Source organism: Mirounga leonina, unplaced genomic scaffold (assembly GCF_011800145.1).
Source record: "Mirounga leonina isolate KUSES-001 unplaced genomic scaffold, KU_Mleo_1.0 Mir_195, whole genome shotgun sequence".
NCBI classification, from domain to species: Eukaryota; Metazoa; Chordata; class Mammalia; order Carnivora; family Phocidae; genus Mirounga; species Mirounga leonina.
Window position 1 is genome coordinate 6,639,077 of NW_023270490.1, and position 18,221 is coordinate 6,657,297.

Sequence of the window (18,221 nt, forward strand, 5' to 3'; positions counted from 1 at the left end):
TATTTATTTATTTATTTAAAGATTTTTATTTATTTATTTGAGAGAGAGAGACATAGCAAGAGAGGGAACACAAGCAGGGGGAGTGGGAGAGGGAGAAGCAGGCTTCCCTGCGGTGCAGGGAGCCTGATGTGGGGCTCGATCCCAGGACCCCGGGATCACGACCTGAGCTGAAGGCAGACGCTTAACAACTGAGCCACCCAGGCACCCCTATAATTTAATTTTTATATATATATATTTTTTAAAGATTTTATTTATTTATTTGAGAGAGAGAGAATGAGAGACAGAGAGCACGAGAAGGAAGAGGGCAGAGGGAGAAGCAGACCCCCTGCTGAGCAGGGACCACCCCCCCCGATGCGGACTCGATCCCGAGACTCCGGGATCATGACCTGAGCCGAAGTCAGTTGCTTAACCAACTGAGCCACCCAGGCGCCCCTAATTTTTATTTATTTATTTATTTATTTATTTATTTATTTATTTATTTAATCTTTACTGGAATGATTTGTAGAGATAGCTTCTTCTGTTATATCTGATCCCTTGGAGGGCGGCTCTGTGTTTGAGTTCATTTCTTTGGATGAGGGTGAGGAGGTGTAGTAAAGGCTTGGACTCTGGAGCCAGACTGCCTGCTTACGTCCAAATCCCAGCTCCACCTGTTTAACCGTGTGGTCCTGGAAAGTCCCGCTGTTGCCCTGTGCCTCAGTTTCCTCATCTGTGAGATGAGTCAGAAATCATTCTAAGTGCTTCATCCTTGTGGCAACTCTGGTAAGTAGGTTCCCGGATTACACCCTTCTAATGTGTGACTATTGAATTGACATTGAAATGAAATATTCAATTGACATTGAAACAAAATGAAGGCAGGCTTGTGTTTCAAGTAACTTGAAAAGATACAAGCTTTTTTTTTTAAATGGGTTTTGCCCTTAACTTGCTAGTGAGTTGTCATAAAACATAGGAGACACAGTCGTGGTGAATTTGAGCTTTCAGAACGTAGCCAGTTGGCACCATTTGTGAGCACTGTGTTTGCCTATAAAAATGTGTAGAGGGGCGCCTGGGTGGCTCAGCCGTTAAGCGTCTGCCTTCGGCTCAGGTCATGATCCCAGGGTCCTGGGATCGAGCCCCGCATCGGGCTCCCTGCTCCACGGGAAGCCTGCTTCTCCCTCTCCCACTCCCCCTGCTTGTGTTCCCTCTCTCACTGTGTCTCTCTCTGTCAAATAAATAAATAAAATCTAAAAAAAAAAAAATGTGTAGAAAAGCAGAGCTGTACTGTCCGTAGGGCTCTTGCGTTCTCGTCTTTGACAGTCTGAACATTTTGTGTGTGCTTTCCTTGAAATTAGGTGTCTAAGTGGGAGAAATGTTTGTTGAAACGAAGATTTTAATGTTCTCTGGTTACTTACATTTGATTTGTGGGACCTGCTTTCAGAGCCTCTTTTCCTTCTATTTAGCTTTGTGCTTTCCAAGGGCTATTTGCATTGACTAAGTTGATTTGATTTTATTGCAAAGCTTCAGTTCACTGAGGCTTTAGATTGCTTGTGAGTTACACATTTATTTGTTTAGTGTCTTCTCCCTGGTTCCCGCTTTTCCTTTATTTTGGTTGTTCCATGTTGTGCCACTTCACATTTTCAGTCTTGTACGATGCCACAATCTATTTTAGAGAAAGAGAATATAGAGAAAGTCCTCACAGAATGATGAAAAAGCCATGGACTGTTTAGAGACCCGAATCTGTGCGTAGAGAAAATTAAGATCATTCCTGCCTTTGGCCAGTGCTGTTCAGTATGGTAACCACCAGCCACATGTGACTATTTAAATTTCAGTTCATTACATTTTTTAAAAATAAAGATTAAAATTCACTTACTCACACTGTCTACATTTCAAATGCCCTGAAGCCCCTGTGGTCGTGGTCGTGGTCGTGGTCACTGGCATGGGGCAGCCCAGGCGTAGCGCGGAGCGAGCCGTCAGGGCAGACGGTGCTGTTAGTGCCGCGAGGCTGCGGAAACGTATGGCAGCCTTTTTACGAAAGCGTGTTTCAGCTCGGGATTAGTTTCATTTTACCCAAAGGAAGTGACTCTTCTGTGTTTTTCTAGGATTACCAGAACAAAGTTAACATGACTGGCAGCCAAAGAGGACTCTTGTGGATAAGCAGAGTTTCATTTCCAGCGGGAGTTTGTTCTTTATTAGAATCTCATACACAATAGTATCTTAGAAATAAGATGTGTTCTTATCTAACTTGAGTCAGGATCTAGTGTTGGGAGGTTTTGATTTGCCACCACTATTTACGGAAGCAGTCCAGCTGGCAGGTCCAGGGGCCCCCAGCAGTACTTTGAGTCACTTTTCCTCTCTTGGTTGCTTGCTCAAAGCTAGAGTGGCCTGCGATTATTAGGAACGGCTTGTCAACAGCAGGTTTCTAAATTCATCTGATGACTAGCTTGTATCAAGGAATCATTTCTCATTCTTCCTTCTTTGGGTCAGAGTTCTCTTAGTACAAGGCAGGAACAGGTGGGTAGCAGTAAGAAAGCAAACACTCTGCAGCTTCCCGCTCAGTGGCTCAGTCTCCTGTTGAAGTGACCGTCCTGTGGGAAACGCCACTGAGGCTCCACGGGAGCCTCTGCCTGTCGCAGCACCCGCAGCCGGTGCCACCGCTCCAAGCACGTCACCACCAGAGGGTCTGTTGAGTTGAACGTGTTGGCAAACAAAGAAGGCGACCGAATGATCCACGGCAGGTCTCCTGGTCCATACATGCAGCTCTCGCGGACGTAGCGGCCTGCAGAAAGAAGCACAAAAACCGAGCTGCCTTTGTGTCGTCCGTTTACATTCACACACAAAAAGGGACACTTTTCCAGGATCATCTGTAAAGGCCCCTGCTTCCCAGGAGCTCAGACCGACCATGATTTCCCGGATCGCTCTGACCGGGGCTTCTGTGTTGGATTTTGAATCCGTGGGGACAGGGTTGTTTTCGTTTCTTCTGTCAGTGATCTCTGGCATGTTTAATGGCTACTTTAAGGGAATGCTGTGGAATGTTCGTTATTAGTGAACACACGAGAGAGGTGTAATAGCACTCATTTGCCTGGCCCACTCTAAATTCTGTTAGGTTCCACGAACTTTGTTTTCCTTGGTTGTGGGTAGTTCACAAGAATTGCATCAGTGGTAACAGGTCCTTGCTGCAGTCGGTTCTTGCTCCTGCAGAGTGAGTGTGTGGTACAAATGGAAGGAATTAAAGTTGGAATGATAGTTAGAATCCAGTGCTGAATTCCTTCGAGATGAGCTCAGTAGCATGTTTCATGTGCCTGACGCTGTGCTTGGCGCTTCCTTCTCTGTCACCCTCCCACCAACACCCTGAGGTGACTCCATTACCACCTTCGGTTCCCAGAGAAGCGAGCGCTCCGTTTGCATGTGAGGGAACGGTCTCCCCATCTTGGAGACCTTGCTCTGTGCCCAGCTCTGCCCTCCTTTCTCTCCACACCAACCCAGTCATCCTACTTTTAAAAACCTGAGGGAAATAGAGGAAAGGGGCGGAACTCCATGCACAGAATCATCCAGTGTTGTTGGTGAGCCTGGAAAAAGGTGGAAAGAACGTTCCCCTGGTGAGCAGGCGCTCATCCGGTAAAGGGCCAAGCAGCTCTCGCAGGGTGAGCGCTCTAAGCCGCAACTGTTGTCATGACTGAGATCTTTCTGGTAGGTATTCTTGGTACAGTGTCACGGAGTATCAGTAGAATTACATTTCACCAGTTGAAAAGTCTGAATATGAAGACAGGCAGTCTGAAAAACTTAGGACAGAGTGAAAAGATTTTCAGCTGCACCTTGATTGTAACTGGATAATTCTGTTATTTGCACACACATGAGTTTGAGCCGGAAGGGAACACAAGCGAATGGAAAGTCCTCAGAGTCGGGCTCGTGCTGTTTTGGTGATTACAAATAACAACAGGGTAACTCTGCCTCTTTGTGTCAGCTCATCCAGTGGAGGGGCCCCAGGCAGCAGCTCCTGGTTTGAGACCCAGCTCTGCCACTTCCTGTGACATGGGAAGTGACCTCACTTCTCAGAGCCTGGGCTTCTTTCTCTGTAAAGTGTGACCATGGTAGTTAACAGCTGGGAGTCATTGTGAGGATGGACTGCAGGCCCAGAGCCGGGCTCTGGAAGGGGGGCAGGGTCTGCCACACTCACCCGCCAGTGCTCGGCCTGAGGTAGGGGCCACATCGCTGCTTTACTATGGACGGTTTGCACACTAAAGTGAGCAATGGCAAGAACTTTCTGAAGTGTTTACTTTGGGGCAATGATGATTTTTGTTAAGATTCACAGTAATTGGGCTTTTTGACAAACATTGAAATATTCAGGTTGTCACTCTAAGAATTCTAAATCATTATTATTGATAGCAACAGCCCTTCTTGACTTCTTATACTGTGAATGATCATGTTTTCAGGAGGAATCTGAGCCCCCGGCCCCCACCCCTACCCGAGCATTTATTTACCAGTCTTGTCAACCCTAGTGTGTAATGGCAACAAGCACCTGCTTTCTAAAGAAAGGTCAGGGTTGCTCCTTAGCCTGTTGTTTGACTGTCACCTTCTTACTGTGTGAGCTCCCTAATTGAATCCTGGCTAAAATATTTATTAAAAACATGTAGAAAATTCTTCTAGCCCTTCCGGACCTGGTACCTGTCAGAGGAGGGTGGCTGCGTACATGGCAGCAGGAATTGCTCGTCTTTGAATTACTGTGATGTTAGGTTTTACACTTTTCATTTGTCTGCAACCTGCTGCTTTTTGGTCAGTCTTTTAAACAGCTTGAAAACTGGGTGAGCCCGGTGGCTAGCTGGTCTACTGTCACTCAAGCCCGGGGACCACACCCAAATGCACAGTAAGAAGAGGTGGTTGTATGTGGTGGTCCCTCCTGCGTGGCTGGGAAGGCCAGATCCCCTCGGACAGAGGATGCTCTACCCCGGCCACCTGCATGCACGTCTGCCCCACTCTTCCTGCCTTCTCTGTCCCACATGGTTGGCGGCCCCATAAAGGTTGGACACCTCGTTTTCCTTTCCAGGCGGGCTCCCAGAGCGCTTGCACCTCTCCCCACTGGACTTGTGGACGTGGCGCTGTGACTGTTGGCCTCCGTCTTCTCCCCAAGACTGTGTGCTCCTCTCAGGCAGCCGCCCTACCCCGGGCTTTAGGGGGGTCAGGGAGAGCCAGCGCCCGGAGAGTAGGCCTGAACAACGCGACAGGAGCCCGGTTCCGGTCCTCCCAGTCCCTAGGCATCTCCCCCCCAGACTGTGATGCCTGAGAACCTGCTGTCAGCCAGTGCTTTTCTAGCCTGTCCACCAAAGAGGGACACTGCCGTCCCCACCCCAGGTCTGTCTTTTCTCTGTTGTCCTGGGAACTAAAACCTCTGGGACACCAGACAAGAATTCACAGCTCCCGGGGAGAGTCTCCTGAGGGCAGAAAGTGAAAAGACCTTCCTTCAGCAAGAACTACTTAAGAACCCGCTCTGGAGCATACACCTGTGTTACTCCCTCGTCTATTCTAGTAGAGACACAGGGGGACCCAGAGCTTTTTTAAATAAATGTTCAGTTTGAATTCTAGGAGCAGGTGGAAGAAACCAGCTAGCTTGTGTATCGTTTAAAGTTGCAGCCCGGTTTAGTGTTCACTTTGTGAAAATGCATCAACCCAGATACTTACGATTTGTGCGCTTTGCTTGCTAGGTATTATAATTACATAAGAAGTTTTTAAAAAACTGACCCCATGGAATTGGAACCTCACTCATCCCCTCACTACTTCTGCTAACGGTCGTCTGTGTCTCCCGACCTTACCCCGGCAGCAGTTGTCAAGTTTGCCTACAACGGGAAGGCTTGCTTTTAGGTTTGGTTTGATTTTTACCTTTACATCCATCGTGAACACTTCCCTCCTCGTGTCTCCACTTCACAGCGTGAACATTTCCTTCCCAGCCGGCCTCCGGTGTGGCTCCCGGGGCGTCTGCGGGGGAAGCAGACCAGGCATTGCAGCGCAGGCAGCTCCTCAGCCCTTGGCTACCACTTCTGCGCCGGCCCTCCCCCTTCCTGCACAGGCAGGAGTCCAGGGGTGGGGGTCCAGCCTCACTCCCAAGTGTTCGGCTGTGGTCTGATGAGGGGTTAACACTTTGGGGGCAGCTGGGGAGCACCACACTGGCCTCGCGTCCCAGCGCTGTGCTTCGCTTTCATCCCTTTCTCCATCCCCAGTAACTCACCGAACGCGTACAACGCACCCTTGGCCTGACGATGTTGGGTCTCTTGGGATTGTGCTTTCCCCATGATAGCCCTCTGAGGGGATTCGAAAATAGGATTTTCAGTGGATATGAGAGATTATAATAAGATCCTAACCAGTTTCTACTGGATCCAGTGTTTGCACTGTCATCTGGACCGATTAGCTTAGCTGTTCGAACTTGAAGTCACATCCCCTACAGGAGCCACTCAGCTTTACGCAAAGAGAAAATAAGTCCACGTAAAGAAGGACATCAGCTCTCCCTCTGCCTCTCAGGGAACCTATCTGAGGTATCCTGTCTGCCACCCAAAAAATTACTACTTGTAATATTTTCTCTTCTTAAAGAGCCCCTAGCATAATGTCTGGCACTAGTAGGTACGTAGTAGTATTTAATGACTGAATGAAGAAGTTTCTGAAGATTTCTGCTCAGAGGCTGGTAGGACTTCCTTTCAGAGAGGGAACAAAAAAGCAACTGGGCTGGTTTGGGAACATGGGGCACCCTCAGCAAACTTCAGACCCCTAAAACCAGACCCTCCCATACTCCTCAAGTGAAAGGTCTTGCAAAATGCAGAGCTATTTACCGAGCCATAGTAAAGTAGTGAAATAGTGTTTTCACTCAAGAGTAAACTTCTGTTGCCTTTGATCTGAACAGACGCCACATTGCTGGATTGTTCTTACCTCTCAGTCGGTTCAGAGTCACCCAGTAATGTCGTTCCGGGCTCTGGATGTCCTTGGACCACCGAAGCATGTCTTTTGCGCGGCTGTCAGTTAGTACAAACTCTACAAACTTCCTCGTTAGGACATAGTAAGCGCTTCCAAAATAAATTGTTAAGTTATGGGGCGGTTCATCCTTGAATCTTTTGTTTGGAGATACGTAGATATTTCCTTCAGGGGTGGATTCCGGTTGACTTTCACTTGTCTTGGAGTTCATGTTTGGTGGTTGAACTACTCCAGGAGTGATGTTTTTGTCATTCCATTTGCTTCTGATGTAGCGTATGATTTCTTTGTTGGTTTTTATTGGAAAATCCTGTCCGCAAAGGTTAATGACGTAGTTCCATTGAAATTTGGAATGGACCAGGTCTTTCATACAATTAATATCTGCCTGGAGTCTTGTGAAGCCAGTGTAAGCCACTCTTGCTCTCTTTGATGAAATAAAAATATTTTCAAAACAGTTAACCAGGGTTTGCATAGCAGTCTTGTACTTCTTCGGGGCCTTTTCATCAACATGAATACAGTAAACGTTTTGAGGCACATAAATAGCTCTGAGAAGCTGCACAAACATTGCCAGCTCCTTGTGAATTGTTATAATATATGCCAAAGAGAAATTGCTCTCTTCTGCAGACAAGGGTCTGGTTATGAAATGCAACTCCTGGGAAATCCTAGAGCAATTTCCTGGTGTGCGTAAATGAGCAAGAATTTGAGAACCATGAGGGTTTTTGCAAAATTTTGCAATTTGGAGGGCGGCCCCTTTCCCTTCAAATAAAGCTGAACACAGTTCGTCCGGATAAAAGCCACATTCCACTACTGCTGGGTAGGTGGGTTCTTCCTCTGCTTCCTCAGGGGTTGGAGTCAGTAAATACAGAAAAACGAAGATGCATATGCCTGCACACAGGAGGAGCCCGGGCTTCGTGGCTCGCAGCTGGCTCATGTTTCAGGCTCCAAGGGCCTTCTCATCACTATGGTGTGAAATGTTTTCCTTTAAGCTTCCTAAGAGAACAAGAGGGAGAATTTAGGGTGCGGCAGCCCTCCCCCAACCTGCAACGTGACTGAAGTGCACATTTTTTTTTTTTTTTTTAAGATTTTATTTTTTAGAGAGCGAGCGAGAGAGAAACAGCATGAGAGGGGAGAGGGTCAGAGGGAGAAGTAGGCTCCCCGCTGAGCCAGGAGCCCGATGTGGGACTCGATCCCAGGACCCTGGGATCATGACCTGAGCCGAAGGCAGACACTTAACCATCTGAGCCACCCAGGCTCCCTGAAGTGCACATATTTAAGGTATATAACACGCTCAGTTTTTCTATACCTACACGCCTGCAAAACCATCACCACGTCACCATGACAAGCATTCCCTTCACCCCTAAAAGTTTCCTCGGGCCCCTTTTACTCCACCCTGTCTCTGGCAAATCCATCAGTGGATTTGCTGGCATGTTCTGTAACTTTATATAAATGGAGTCCTACACTGTGTGCTTTTTGCTTGGCTTGTTTCACTTAGGATACTGATTTTGAGATTCCACCCACATCATTGCATTTATCACCGTCCTTGCCTTTTTACTGCTGAGCAGGATTCCATTGCGTGGGCATGCCACAGCTTCTCTGTTCATCTGTTGTGGACATTGAAATTGTTTCCAGTTTTAGGATATTACTAGATGCTATAAGCATTCACGCACAAGTCTTTGGCCCTTTGTTTTTGTTTTTGTATTTCAGCGGCTTTATTGAAAAGTATAGCCCTCAGCACCAAAACATATGGTAGTTGGTTAGGTGACCTCTGCCGACTCAGAATTAACACTGATGTATTCAAATTATTAAAATATATATCAGCCTTTGGGAAAACTGAAAAGTTATCCACAAATCACCTTTACAAAAGTAAAAGATACACTGTGGGTTTGTGGTTTATTTTCCAGTGCTTATTTATCCATAACATGATGTCAGAATTGGGCACAGCCATCCTGGATGGACTCAGGCTGCACATTGCACTGAGTAGCCATTTGCAATACTTGTGATGCTGGAGATCTCCTTCCATTCCCTGACGTAATAGAAAATCTTGATGACTTACTTCAGCAAGCTCATAATCATGACGTTTGCGTACTTAAGACTTTGTTTTGGGGGCGCCTGGGTGGCTCAGCTAGGCTTGTGGTCAAAGGAAGAGAGTTAAGCGTCTGCCTTCGGCTCAGGTCATGATCCCAGGGTTCTCCCTCTCCTGCTCCCCCTGCTTGTGTTCCCTCTCTGGCTGTCTCTCTCTCTCTGTCAAATAAATAAAAATAAAATCTCAAAAAAAAAAAAAAAAAAGATTTTGTTTTGGCACAGTGGGGGCAGTTAGTGAAAGTATATTCTCTTCCTTTTAAACACAATTCCAAATTAGGAGCAATGGCAGTTTTATTAAAACAGCCCTTAGTGTAAAAACTTCTGGAATGTTAAGTCAGCAGGTTTCCAGGGTGGTGGTAATAGGACCTGTGTTTTTGTTTCTCTGGGTTAAATACCTAACAGTGAAACTGCCCGCTCTTTCCCAAAGTGGTTGTGCCATTTTGCCTTCCCCACAGTGGTGTAGGAGAGTTCCAGTCACTTTATAGCGTCATCAACACCTGGTGTGATCAGATGCATTATTTTAACCATTCTGATAGGTGTGTGGTGGTGATTCATTGTGGTTTTACTTTGCACTTCCCTGATGTTTAATGATGTTGAGCATATTTTCATGTGTTACTGCCCTTAGCTTGGCAGGTTTAAAAAAAATCTTAAATATTTATTTTGGACATAGATACTGTCCTGTTCTGCATCATTCAGAGTTCATTTTATGCTGTTATTCTGTATCATGTTATAACTCTTTCCAGTAAATGATGCAACAAATCAAGAGAAGTTTTGTGATGGCAGAATTTGACTTGTTGACATGAGTTTATGATTATTTTTAAAGAAGGGTTCAGTGATTAAAAATAAGATATCTTTATCTAATGAAATTATTTGATAATAATTGAGTTGCCTTTTGGAACCCTACAGAAATGCCCAAATAGGTTTAGCAGGAACAGAGGTGACCAGAAGCATTTTGATTCATTATTAATGCACGAAGGCATCATCACCTTTGAAATTTAGGAAGAAGACCGATCATCAGGCAAAACATCTGTGTGTTAGTAATTACTTTGTTCCCGGTTTCAATAAAAAGTCCTATCATTGCCTGTTTAAAAAGCCCATTTGCTTCTGAGCAGTGTTCTAGCTCACACTGACATTAGTCCCTTGCCCTTCTGCGTCATTATTACAGATGCCATGTGGATGAAGCATGGACGAGGCAGCCTTTTGAGCTCCCCTTGTGTTCTTAAACTGTGAACCAGTAAAAGCTGTGAACGCTGATTGTGGGTTGTGAATTTAAAAAATATATTTATTTTCCTTGTATAGTTCCTTTTTACCCATCCCGCTTCAAAAATAAAAAGCAGTCACTGCCCAAATATGCCAAGTTACAGTGTTCTATGCCAGGTCAGTAAACGCTTGTGGATGGCCCCAAACATGAAACATAATGGCATAATTTTAAAGACATTTTTATACTTTTTATACATTTATATATATATACTTTTATATGTATATATACTTTTATAGTTTTTATAAACACAAAAACTCACTGTAATGAACGCATTTCGTATCTGGTCTGTAAAATAAAACCTAGAAATTCAGCAGGAAGGAAATACCTTCTTGAAATTAAAATAAAGCTTTTTTAACTACTCGCACAGATTTGGGTTAAAGGGCAGCCATGTGCCATAGTTTGTCGCATTGTGTTACAGCTGTAGTATGGGGAGGAGGTTTTGGAGGTTTGGTTTGTCATCTTTGTCATCTTTGGTTTTGTTTCTAGGCTCGTGGTCAAAGGAAGAGAGTCTGGTTTCATCACAGAGCGGTTGTTAGCCCCACTTTGCTGACAGACCACACCCCATGTAAACTGTGGCTCTGCCACAGGGAATTGGATCTTTTCAGTAGTTTGTAATAATTACAGGAGGACAAGCCCCGTGTGTAATCCGTTGTCCTTCAGGGTAATACCTGGGCTAAGTGTTTTCCCTCCCTTCTGTAGAGACAGGCGTGTGAGCTGGGCTGTGCTCATCTGCTGCCTTTCTGCCTCCGGTTCTGGCCGCGCAGCGCTCACGGCTGCCTGGGTCACCTTCCTTCCAGCTCGGGTTCCCTCTGTGATGGAGAAGGAGGTGTGCCCTCGAATGGGTCACCAGCGGTTGAGCTTTGCTGTCATCGCGTCAACACAGGCTCTTTGAGGCAGGCAGGCCCCCGGGGGCGCGGGCGGTCGTAGCTCTTGCTGTTGTAGCAACACAGCAGCTGGTGGGCGCTGGGCCCGTCCCGTGGGCACCACGTCTTCGGGGCTGGCCAGTCGGTCCTCTAAATGGGGGGGCCTGCGCCACTTTCAGCTTTGCAAACATTCCCTAGCCTTGATTCTTGGTGACTGGTTGTGGTTTTGTCTATAATGTAAACGTGACTTGTGTTGCCATCATGGAAATATAATTATTAAACAGGTGACTTTTCTATCACTGAACTAATTTCCAAGGCATGTAAGTGGTATTTTTCAAGTGTGGGGAATACGCAGCTCATTAAGAAGTGCGGTCTGACTGATTTTTAGACCCTTTTTTCTCTCATAAAAACTGTATTTAAAATATTTACTTTAAAGGCCTTAGAAAGGGGCACCTGGGTGGCTCAGTCAGTTGAGCATCTGCCTTCGGCTCAGGTCATGATCCCAGGGGCCTGGGATCGAGCCCTCCATCGGGCTCTGCTCCAGGGGGAACCTGCTTCTCCCTCTCCCTCTGCCTGCCTCTCCCCCTGCTTGTCCTCTCTCTCTCTCTGTCAAATAAATAAAAATCTTAAAAAAAAAAAATCAAATCTCAAACTTGAAAATATTCCACTTTTATTTTCTTTGGCTGAAACAAAAACCAGAGAGCTGGTTTTGAGAGAAAAAGATGACTGCTCTATCTGCACTGAACAATATTACTGATCTTCCAGTTTCTGTTTTAAAACTATAAAGGAGGCAAAGAAAAACATTTTATTTTAATAATTGTACCTGCTCAGCCTCTGCCATTCACCAGAAGCTGCTCCTCAGATTCCGAGGGGCGGAATGCTGGCGGCGTCCGTGCCCGGCCTGGTTCTTCTCCCCAATCAGTGCTTCTCTTCCCGTGGCTTCTGCTTAAATCACATGAACAGAGTTGTTTGGCAGGTTTTGTTACCCTTTCATCCCTGGAGGATTTTATTCTTGTTGGTTTTGACCTGTAGATTGAAAAGTAGTGGCTGCTTCTCTGAGCATTTCTCCAGGACCAGATCACTGCCTTATAAAACACAACGAGTCAGCAGCCTGGCCCAGATGAAGGGCAGCAGAGTGGTCTGGTGTTCTGAAGCCTGGATGAGATCCTGGCAGTTGAGGGGCAAATTCTATAAATGCTTTTAAAAATTGGAGGCCAGATGTGGTTATCTGACCCTTTTTTATTAAAGGGATAAATAATAAAAGTCCTTTAAAAATTTTGTTTTCTTCCTAAATGGCATTTGGAACAATCCAAGCGTTTCAGCACGGCTCTCCAGAGGGCCCCAGTTCAGGGACGCAGGGGAGCTGTGCCCGGCCTGGTGCTCGGCGGCTCCACCAGGGGCGGGGCTGGGCCAGGGCACATGGCTGAGGGGGCCTCTGCCTCACCGGCAGCGACTCTGCCCTTCTGTTGTTCTCCGCTGCTGGATACTTGTCCTCTTCCCTTCTTTCCCGTCTCTGGTTTCAAAGCTTTCCTTACTTGCTGTCTCATTGGGTTTCCCCCAGACAGACCTAAGAATAATGGAGCCGAGAGACAGGAGTCACATGCTGTGGAGAATTCTCCTTTTGCAGGTATCCAGGCACCTGAGCTTGACATTTAGTCAGATGAGTGCAGATTCGCTTCACCTGCTCGCAGGTGACTCGAGATGCCTGTTGCTCTTCTGCGGAACAGATGGCGCTGTGGCCATAGAAAGATTTCTTAATCGGGCGGATAGAGTCGAGTCTCTCTAAGCTCATGGGGTTGAGGCATGGCTGTGTGTGGTATGTGTACTTTTTATACAGAAACAGATTTGTGCTGCCTCTCAGTGGTGGTGAGACCTTGTATATGCTTGTAGGGACATCCTCAGATGCCAGGATTGAGGTTTCTTGGGCAAGAATCAGGAAAGGAAAGGCCACCGGCTGCTGGTGAAGTCTTGGCTGCAGCTGTGGCCCCTGTACCTTGAGTGCCTGTTGGAAAGGTCAGCCTGTGGGTGCTCGTGAACTGGGCCCTTCATAGTGGCCCGTCCCGAGGGGATAAAGATTGGTGCTGGATTTCACTTGGGACCTCACATCCTAAACCTGGAAAGAAGAAGATTCTCTTAAGCAAAAAGCAGTGGAAGAAACAGCTGAGAACATAGAGTGGCCTGCATACAGCTTTACGCTTCCATAGCTCGAAGGGAAATACAGAATAAAACCAAACACAGGGGAGGAATTATTGTGATAAGTGGATCAAAGGTCAATAGGCTTAATGTATCAATTTCTTATACAGACTGGTTAAAGTAAAAAATTTTTGAATGAAGATCCTAATAAATAGGGGCGCCTGGGTGGCTCAGTCAGTTAAGCGTCTGCCTTTGACTCAGGTCAGGATCTCGGGGTCCTGGGATTGAGCCCCGGATGCGGCTCCCTGCTCAGCAGGGAGTCTGCTTCTTCCTCCCACCCCCCCACCCCGCCGGCGCATGCTCGCTCTCACTCTCTCTCAAATAAACTCTTTAAAAAGATCCTAATAAATAAAGTGGACCTACAGCATATACACATAATCTGCGAGAGAGACAGTAGGAATGCAGTGGGGATTTTTGTTTCTTTTTTTTTTTTTTAAGATTTTATTTATTTTTTAGAGAGCAAGCGAGAGGGAAACAGCATGAGAGGGGAGAGGGTCAGAGGGAGAAGCAGGCTCCCCGCTGAGCCGGGAGCCCGATGTGGGACTCGATCCCAGGACCCTGGGATCATGACCTGAGCCGAAAGCAGACGCTTAACCATCTGAGCCACCCAGGCACCCGGGATTTTTGTTTCTTAATTGAAGCCAAAAAGGAGCCACCTTCTTTTACCTTTCAGATCAGTGTGTTTTTGTTCCTTCAAATTATATGGTGTGATAGGCACTCTTACACGTGGTAGGGAGTGTAAAGTTCATACGACCTTTCAGGGGAACTATTTGGCTTTAAAGTATTATTCACTTTCATCCTGGTTTGAAGTATTTCTCCGGGCTGTGTTTTCATTCATGCACGCGGCAACTAGTTCCCGGGTGCCCACTGTGTGCAGGGCCCTGGGCTTACCCCTGGGCCACAGCCGAGTCGGATAACGGCCAGTCTGTCCCTCTTGGAGCTTACGGTATGACAGAGGGAAACACTGTTTTGAAAGTCAGTACGCACATACAGGCACACGTTCATTTACTGTGTGTCACAGAGTACTACACGGGAAACAGGCTTCGGTGGCGGAGAATAAACGAGTCCCACAAGGGGGATTTTGCGGTCTGAGATGCATGCCGGTGTTTGTTGCAAATATTATTTGTAAGAACAGTGATTGAGAAACCACTTTTCCAATTGTTCGTGATCCAGATCTGCAGATAGAGTAGCATGTTATCGTAATTCTACCCGTTCCCTCGGCACTTTCCTGCTGGCTTTTTTTTTTCCTACTGCTTTAAAAAAAAAAAAAAAAAATGAATATCCAGAGATCAGGGATATGTAATTTGTAGTCGTTTTCTTTTAGCTTAATAGACACTTTCTACGTTGTCAGAAACTCTGAAATAACTCTCTGCCCTTCCTTTTTAAGAATGTGCTGTGATTTATTTTCTCCATTTTGGGGACATCTAAGTTATAAGTGATAAAAGGAGGCTAATTTAAAATAAAGACATGATTTCACCTGTGCAGTAACTGTACACATGGAAAAATGTGTTTGCAGGAAAATATGGGTGTTTTTCGCTTATGATATGTGTTACTTTATAAGCAGAGAGGGTCCGGCCCTTTGGGTCGGCTGTGTCTCTGCCACAGCCCTCCCCTCACTTTCGAAAGTAACCCTCCCTCAACCCTTCAGTACGTAGAGAAGAGCCCCAGCCTGGCCACTGGCACCGTGGATGGAAATCTGCTTCCTGCTCTGGCTTCACATGCTCCCAACGGATGGGTCCCTCACCCAAGTTCCGGGGGTCAGGCAGCAGCCCGCCAGGGTCAGGCACACACCAGGAGCGTGACAGGGCCTGCCGCCAGTGGGAGGGTCGTGCCCAGGCTCTAGGGGGCAGCCCTTCTCAGGTCCCAGCAACTGAGGCCTTGAGAGTGTGGGTTTAGTATTAATGGATCTTTTGAATTTGGGGGAGAAAGCAAGATATCTCAATTTTTAGCATGAGAGGTTCCCGACTTTTTATGCTTAGTGGCTGATTCAACTTTAAAAATATAACTCTGGGCACAGCACACCATAACTGTAGGTAGAATGGGGTCCACAGCCCTATCTAGACAACTAAACAGTCACATGTAGAGGAGAGAGACTGTTGACCGCCGACACTCCAGGAAAGGGGGTGCCAGGGACTGGTGGAAATCAGCCGCAGAAAGCCCGGAGTGGGGAAGGAGGAGGGGGCAGACTAATGGAACAAATGGAGACTCCTTTCTACCTCTTGGTTCTGTGCTTGGGAGGGTTATTGACGCCATAGCCCCAGCCCCACTGGGCCATATCTGCCACCTGATTCTGTTCCTGCGGATCCTTTTTCATTCCCTACTCAAGAAGGAGATCCCCAAGGGATGACTAGCCAAATCTCCCACAGCGTGGGACTTCCCAGGAGGCCTCCTCCTGCAGAGCCTGGAGGCCTCCCTGCAGTGATGGCAAAAAACAAGCTCCTTTTCTTCGAAGGCAGTCCCGGCGAGGTGCCGTAACAGCCCCCCTTCTGTTGTTCATAGGGCTTCTCTGTGGCCCTGATCTCAGGATGTGTGGGCCAAAGGTGGGGGCGGGGGGGTCTCTTCAGTTGTGACATCTTACCAGATCCCTCCTAGGAAAGGAGGTGCCTTGGGCCTGTGCTGTGGGTTTTGGAGGTGAGAACCACAGTAAATAACCGAGCTAAGGCAGCGCCTGGGGGGTCAGCACATGTCCACTGGCTCTCCTGTGTGTTGGGAGGTGCTGGGAAAAGCTCGGCAGCTTTTTAAGAAGAGCACTTCAATGTCTTGTGCTGAGAATGTGTTGTAGAAAAGAGATTCTGGGTACATTGGGTCTGTGGCTGTTCCTGTTCCGGGCATGGTAGGCTCTCGAGGCCTCACTGGGGTCAGCACGTGATTGTGCTCACGGCTCATGTTTATCCCAGCAGGCTGGTAAGGCTGCGTGCCTGAGGGTCAGGGACAGAGACCCAGGCGGTGTCAGCAGGAATCCGTGCACTCTCCCTCCATGAAGGGGCACAGAGGCCCACTTTCCCCAGCAAGACACATACAGCCATGTGCGTGTGAGGTTTCTCCCAGGGAAGCTAGTCAGAAACACAGAGATGTGTCCTGGAGATGGTTTGTGTCGGGACAGGCCGCTGTCTTCCAGGAAAGCGCAGACCCGCAGCTGTAGCCCACAGTGGTTGACTGTTGGCTGCCCATCCCTGTGGTACGCTCCCGACGCCGGTGCCCTGAATTCTGGCCTCATCCTCGACCGCGCTGGGAGTTCGGTTTACTTCCCATTTAACAGGTGCGGTCACTGAGGCTGAGAGTGACCAGCGGGGTGGGCCCGCCAGGCGGGCCTTTGAAAATGCAAGACCCCCCCCCCCCTCTCGTGGGAACGACAATGGGCAGCGGCCCAGGAGAGAGCTGAAGTGCAGCCTCTGCCTCCAGACAGGTCCTTCTGCTCTCCTGCTGGGATGGAACCCGGTTCCCCCAGTTGGCCATCTTCCCGGACACTGGAGCAGGGGTTCTCAAAGCAGGGATCCCCCCCAGGCAGCGTCTGCAACACCTGAGAACAAGGGAGAAATGCAGGTGACAGGGCCCCACCCTGGGGCTCCCGAATTGGCCAGCGGCTGAGGGTCCCCTCGCTCCCGGAGACCCTGACGCCAGGTCGGGCTGGCCAGCGTGGGCCCCGTCTGGGACAGAAGCTCCGCGGGCTTCTTCCCTTTCAGCCCGGGGCCAGTGGTGTGCGGCGGGCACAGCCCGGGCTCTTGTGAAGTGAGTCCTGAGACGAGCCAGCAGTGAGTGCTGAATAGATACTGCCGGTCCCTGCCGCAGACTTCTCCCGAACGCCCACCAGCGGCCAGCGGCTCTGCACCGCCCTTCCCGCGCACACCTGGGGGTCGGGGCCGCGGCGCACACCTGGATGGAAAGCCGCCCGACGCGGTTAGGAAATGGTGGGCGCCCTCCAGGTTCGCAGACACCAGTGTGGGGCTGGCCTTGCAGAGCCAGGCCCTTTCAGAGCCCTCTCGGGCCTGCCACGCTGAGTCCGGACACAGAACTTGCCAAAGCAGGGCTCACACTCAGAAGCTGGCTAAGCCGAGGTACAGGCAGGAAGTTCCCGAGGGTTCGCAGAGCAGTGGTTGGGCTCCGGAGCGTCTGGGGGGAAGCTGAGCTGCCCACCGCGTGGTGATGGAGTCTCCTCTGTGTTCTGCCCCCTCCAGTGTGGGGCTTCTTTCCAGGAGGACGACGTCATCGTGCTCAACGGCACCAAGGAGGACGTGGAAGCGCTGAAGAGGAGGATGGAGGAGAGGAGGCTGAGGGCGAAGCTGGGGAAGGTAACAGAGCCCTGGGGTCCACCCCCCCCGAGTCTTCAGGTGCTGCCAGCTGCCTCTGCCGTGGGGCCAGTGGCAAACCCCCGAACTGCCCTGCTTTTGGGCGTGCAGTGGTTGAGGCGCTTTTACAGCCTTGAAGGGCCTGGGCTCACTGTGTGGGGCACAGCGGTTCTGCCCTCCCTCACTCAGCTGCTTCATCCGTGACGTGGGGCTGGCGACAGCACCTGCATGGGGCGGGCATGCTCAGGAGGGTCACCAAGCTCGTGCCCGCTTGCAGCCCAGGGCGGGGGGGCAGCCACCACCTCTGGGCTGTGCTGACTTTACGTCCTGGGTGTATAAAACTTGTACAGTAGAAGTGAACAGCACATCTGGAGAGCCTGTGCTGCCCAGGTCTGAATGTCCTGGGGAGTCCCCTGGAGATCTGCGGGGGCCTGGGAGCCTGCGATCCCCACCCACCGCTGAGGCACCTCAGGTAGTGAGGGGCTGAGCAGCCTCCCCGTGACTGGGAGCCGCCCCCAGCCTTCCTGAGCCCTGGCCGGGGCCTCTAGGTGTGAGGGCTGCCTCGGCTCTCCGGAAGGGAGGCCAGTGCCGCAGACCCCCGGCTGCGACCAA

General features: G+C 48.9%; 2 protein-coding genes across 4 annotated transcripts in view; one reads left to right on the top strand and one right to left on the bottom strand.

The window, feature by feature from the left end:
* The window catches only part of RTF2 (replication termination factor 2), a 39,014-nt gene that overhangs the window by 17,059 nt on the left and 3,734 nt on the right, over nt 1-18,221 (top strand). Inside the window, exon 6 of one of the 2 annotated variants that reach the window (XM_035025435.1) lies at nt 17,499-17,612. The exons of the other annotated variant lie outside the window; for it this stretch is intronic. Coding sequence (XP_034881326.1) covers nt 17,499-17,612 — 114 coding nt within the window. The remainder of the gene's footprint in view (nt 1-17,498; nt 17,613-18,221) is intronic. 2 annotated transcript variants of the gene reach the window in all.
* On the bottom strand, nt 1,528-12,215 carry LOC118023989 (beta-1,3-galactosyl-O-glycosyl-glycoprotein beta-1,6-N-acetylglucosaminyltransferase 7-like). Of its 2 annotated transcripts, none has more exons than XM_035025433.1 (4): nt 11,954-12,215; nt 6,886-7,914; nt 5,848-5,943; nt 1,528-2,752 (listed from the first exon to the last, which is right to left on the bottom strand). In XM_035025433.1, exons 2-4 carry the CDS (start codon nt 7,853-7,855, stop codon nt 2,529-2,531), a joined length of 1,290 nt encoding a protein of 429 aa, XP_034881324.1. In that variant the 5' UTR covers nt 7,856-7,914; nt 11,954-12,215; the 3' UTR covers nt 1,528-2,528. The 2 variants fall into 2 exon arrangements, with proteins under 2 accessions (XP_034881324.1, XP_034881325.1); XM_035025434.1 differs by lacking the exon at nt 1,528-2,752 and adding an exon at nt 3,530-3,755.

Coding starts and splice junctions, on each gene's coding strand:
- LOC118023989 (XM_035025433.1), bottom strand. CDS start 7,855: ATGAGCCAGCTGCGAGCCACGAAGCCCGGGCTCCTCCTGTGTGCAGGC. Junction 5,944..6,885: donor GACTCTGAACCGACTGAGAG/GTAAGAACAATC, acceptor CTTCCCCCGCAG/ACGCCCCGGGAGCCACACCG. Junction 2,753..5,847: donor TGTTCACGATGGATGTAAAG/GTAAAAATCAAA, acceptor TTCTTTCTGCAG/GCCGCTACGTCCGCGAGAGC.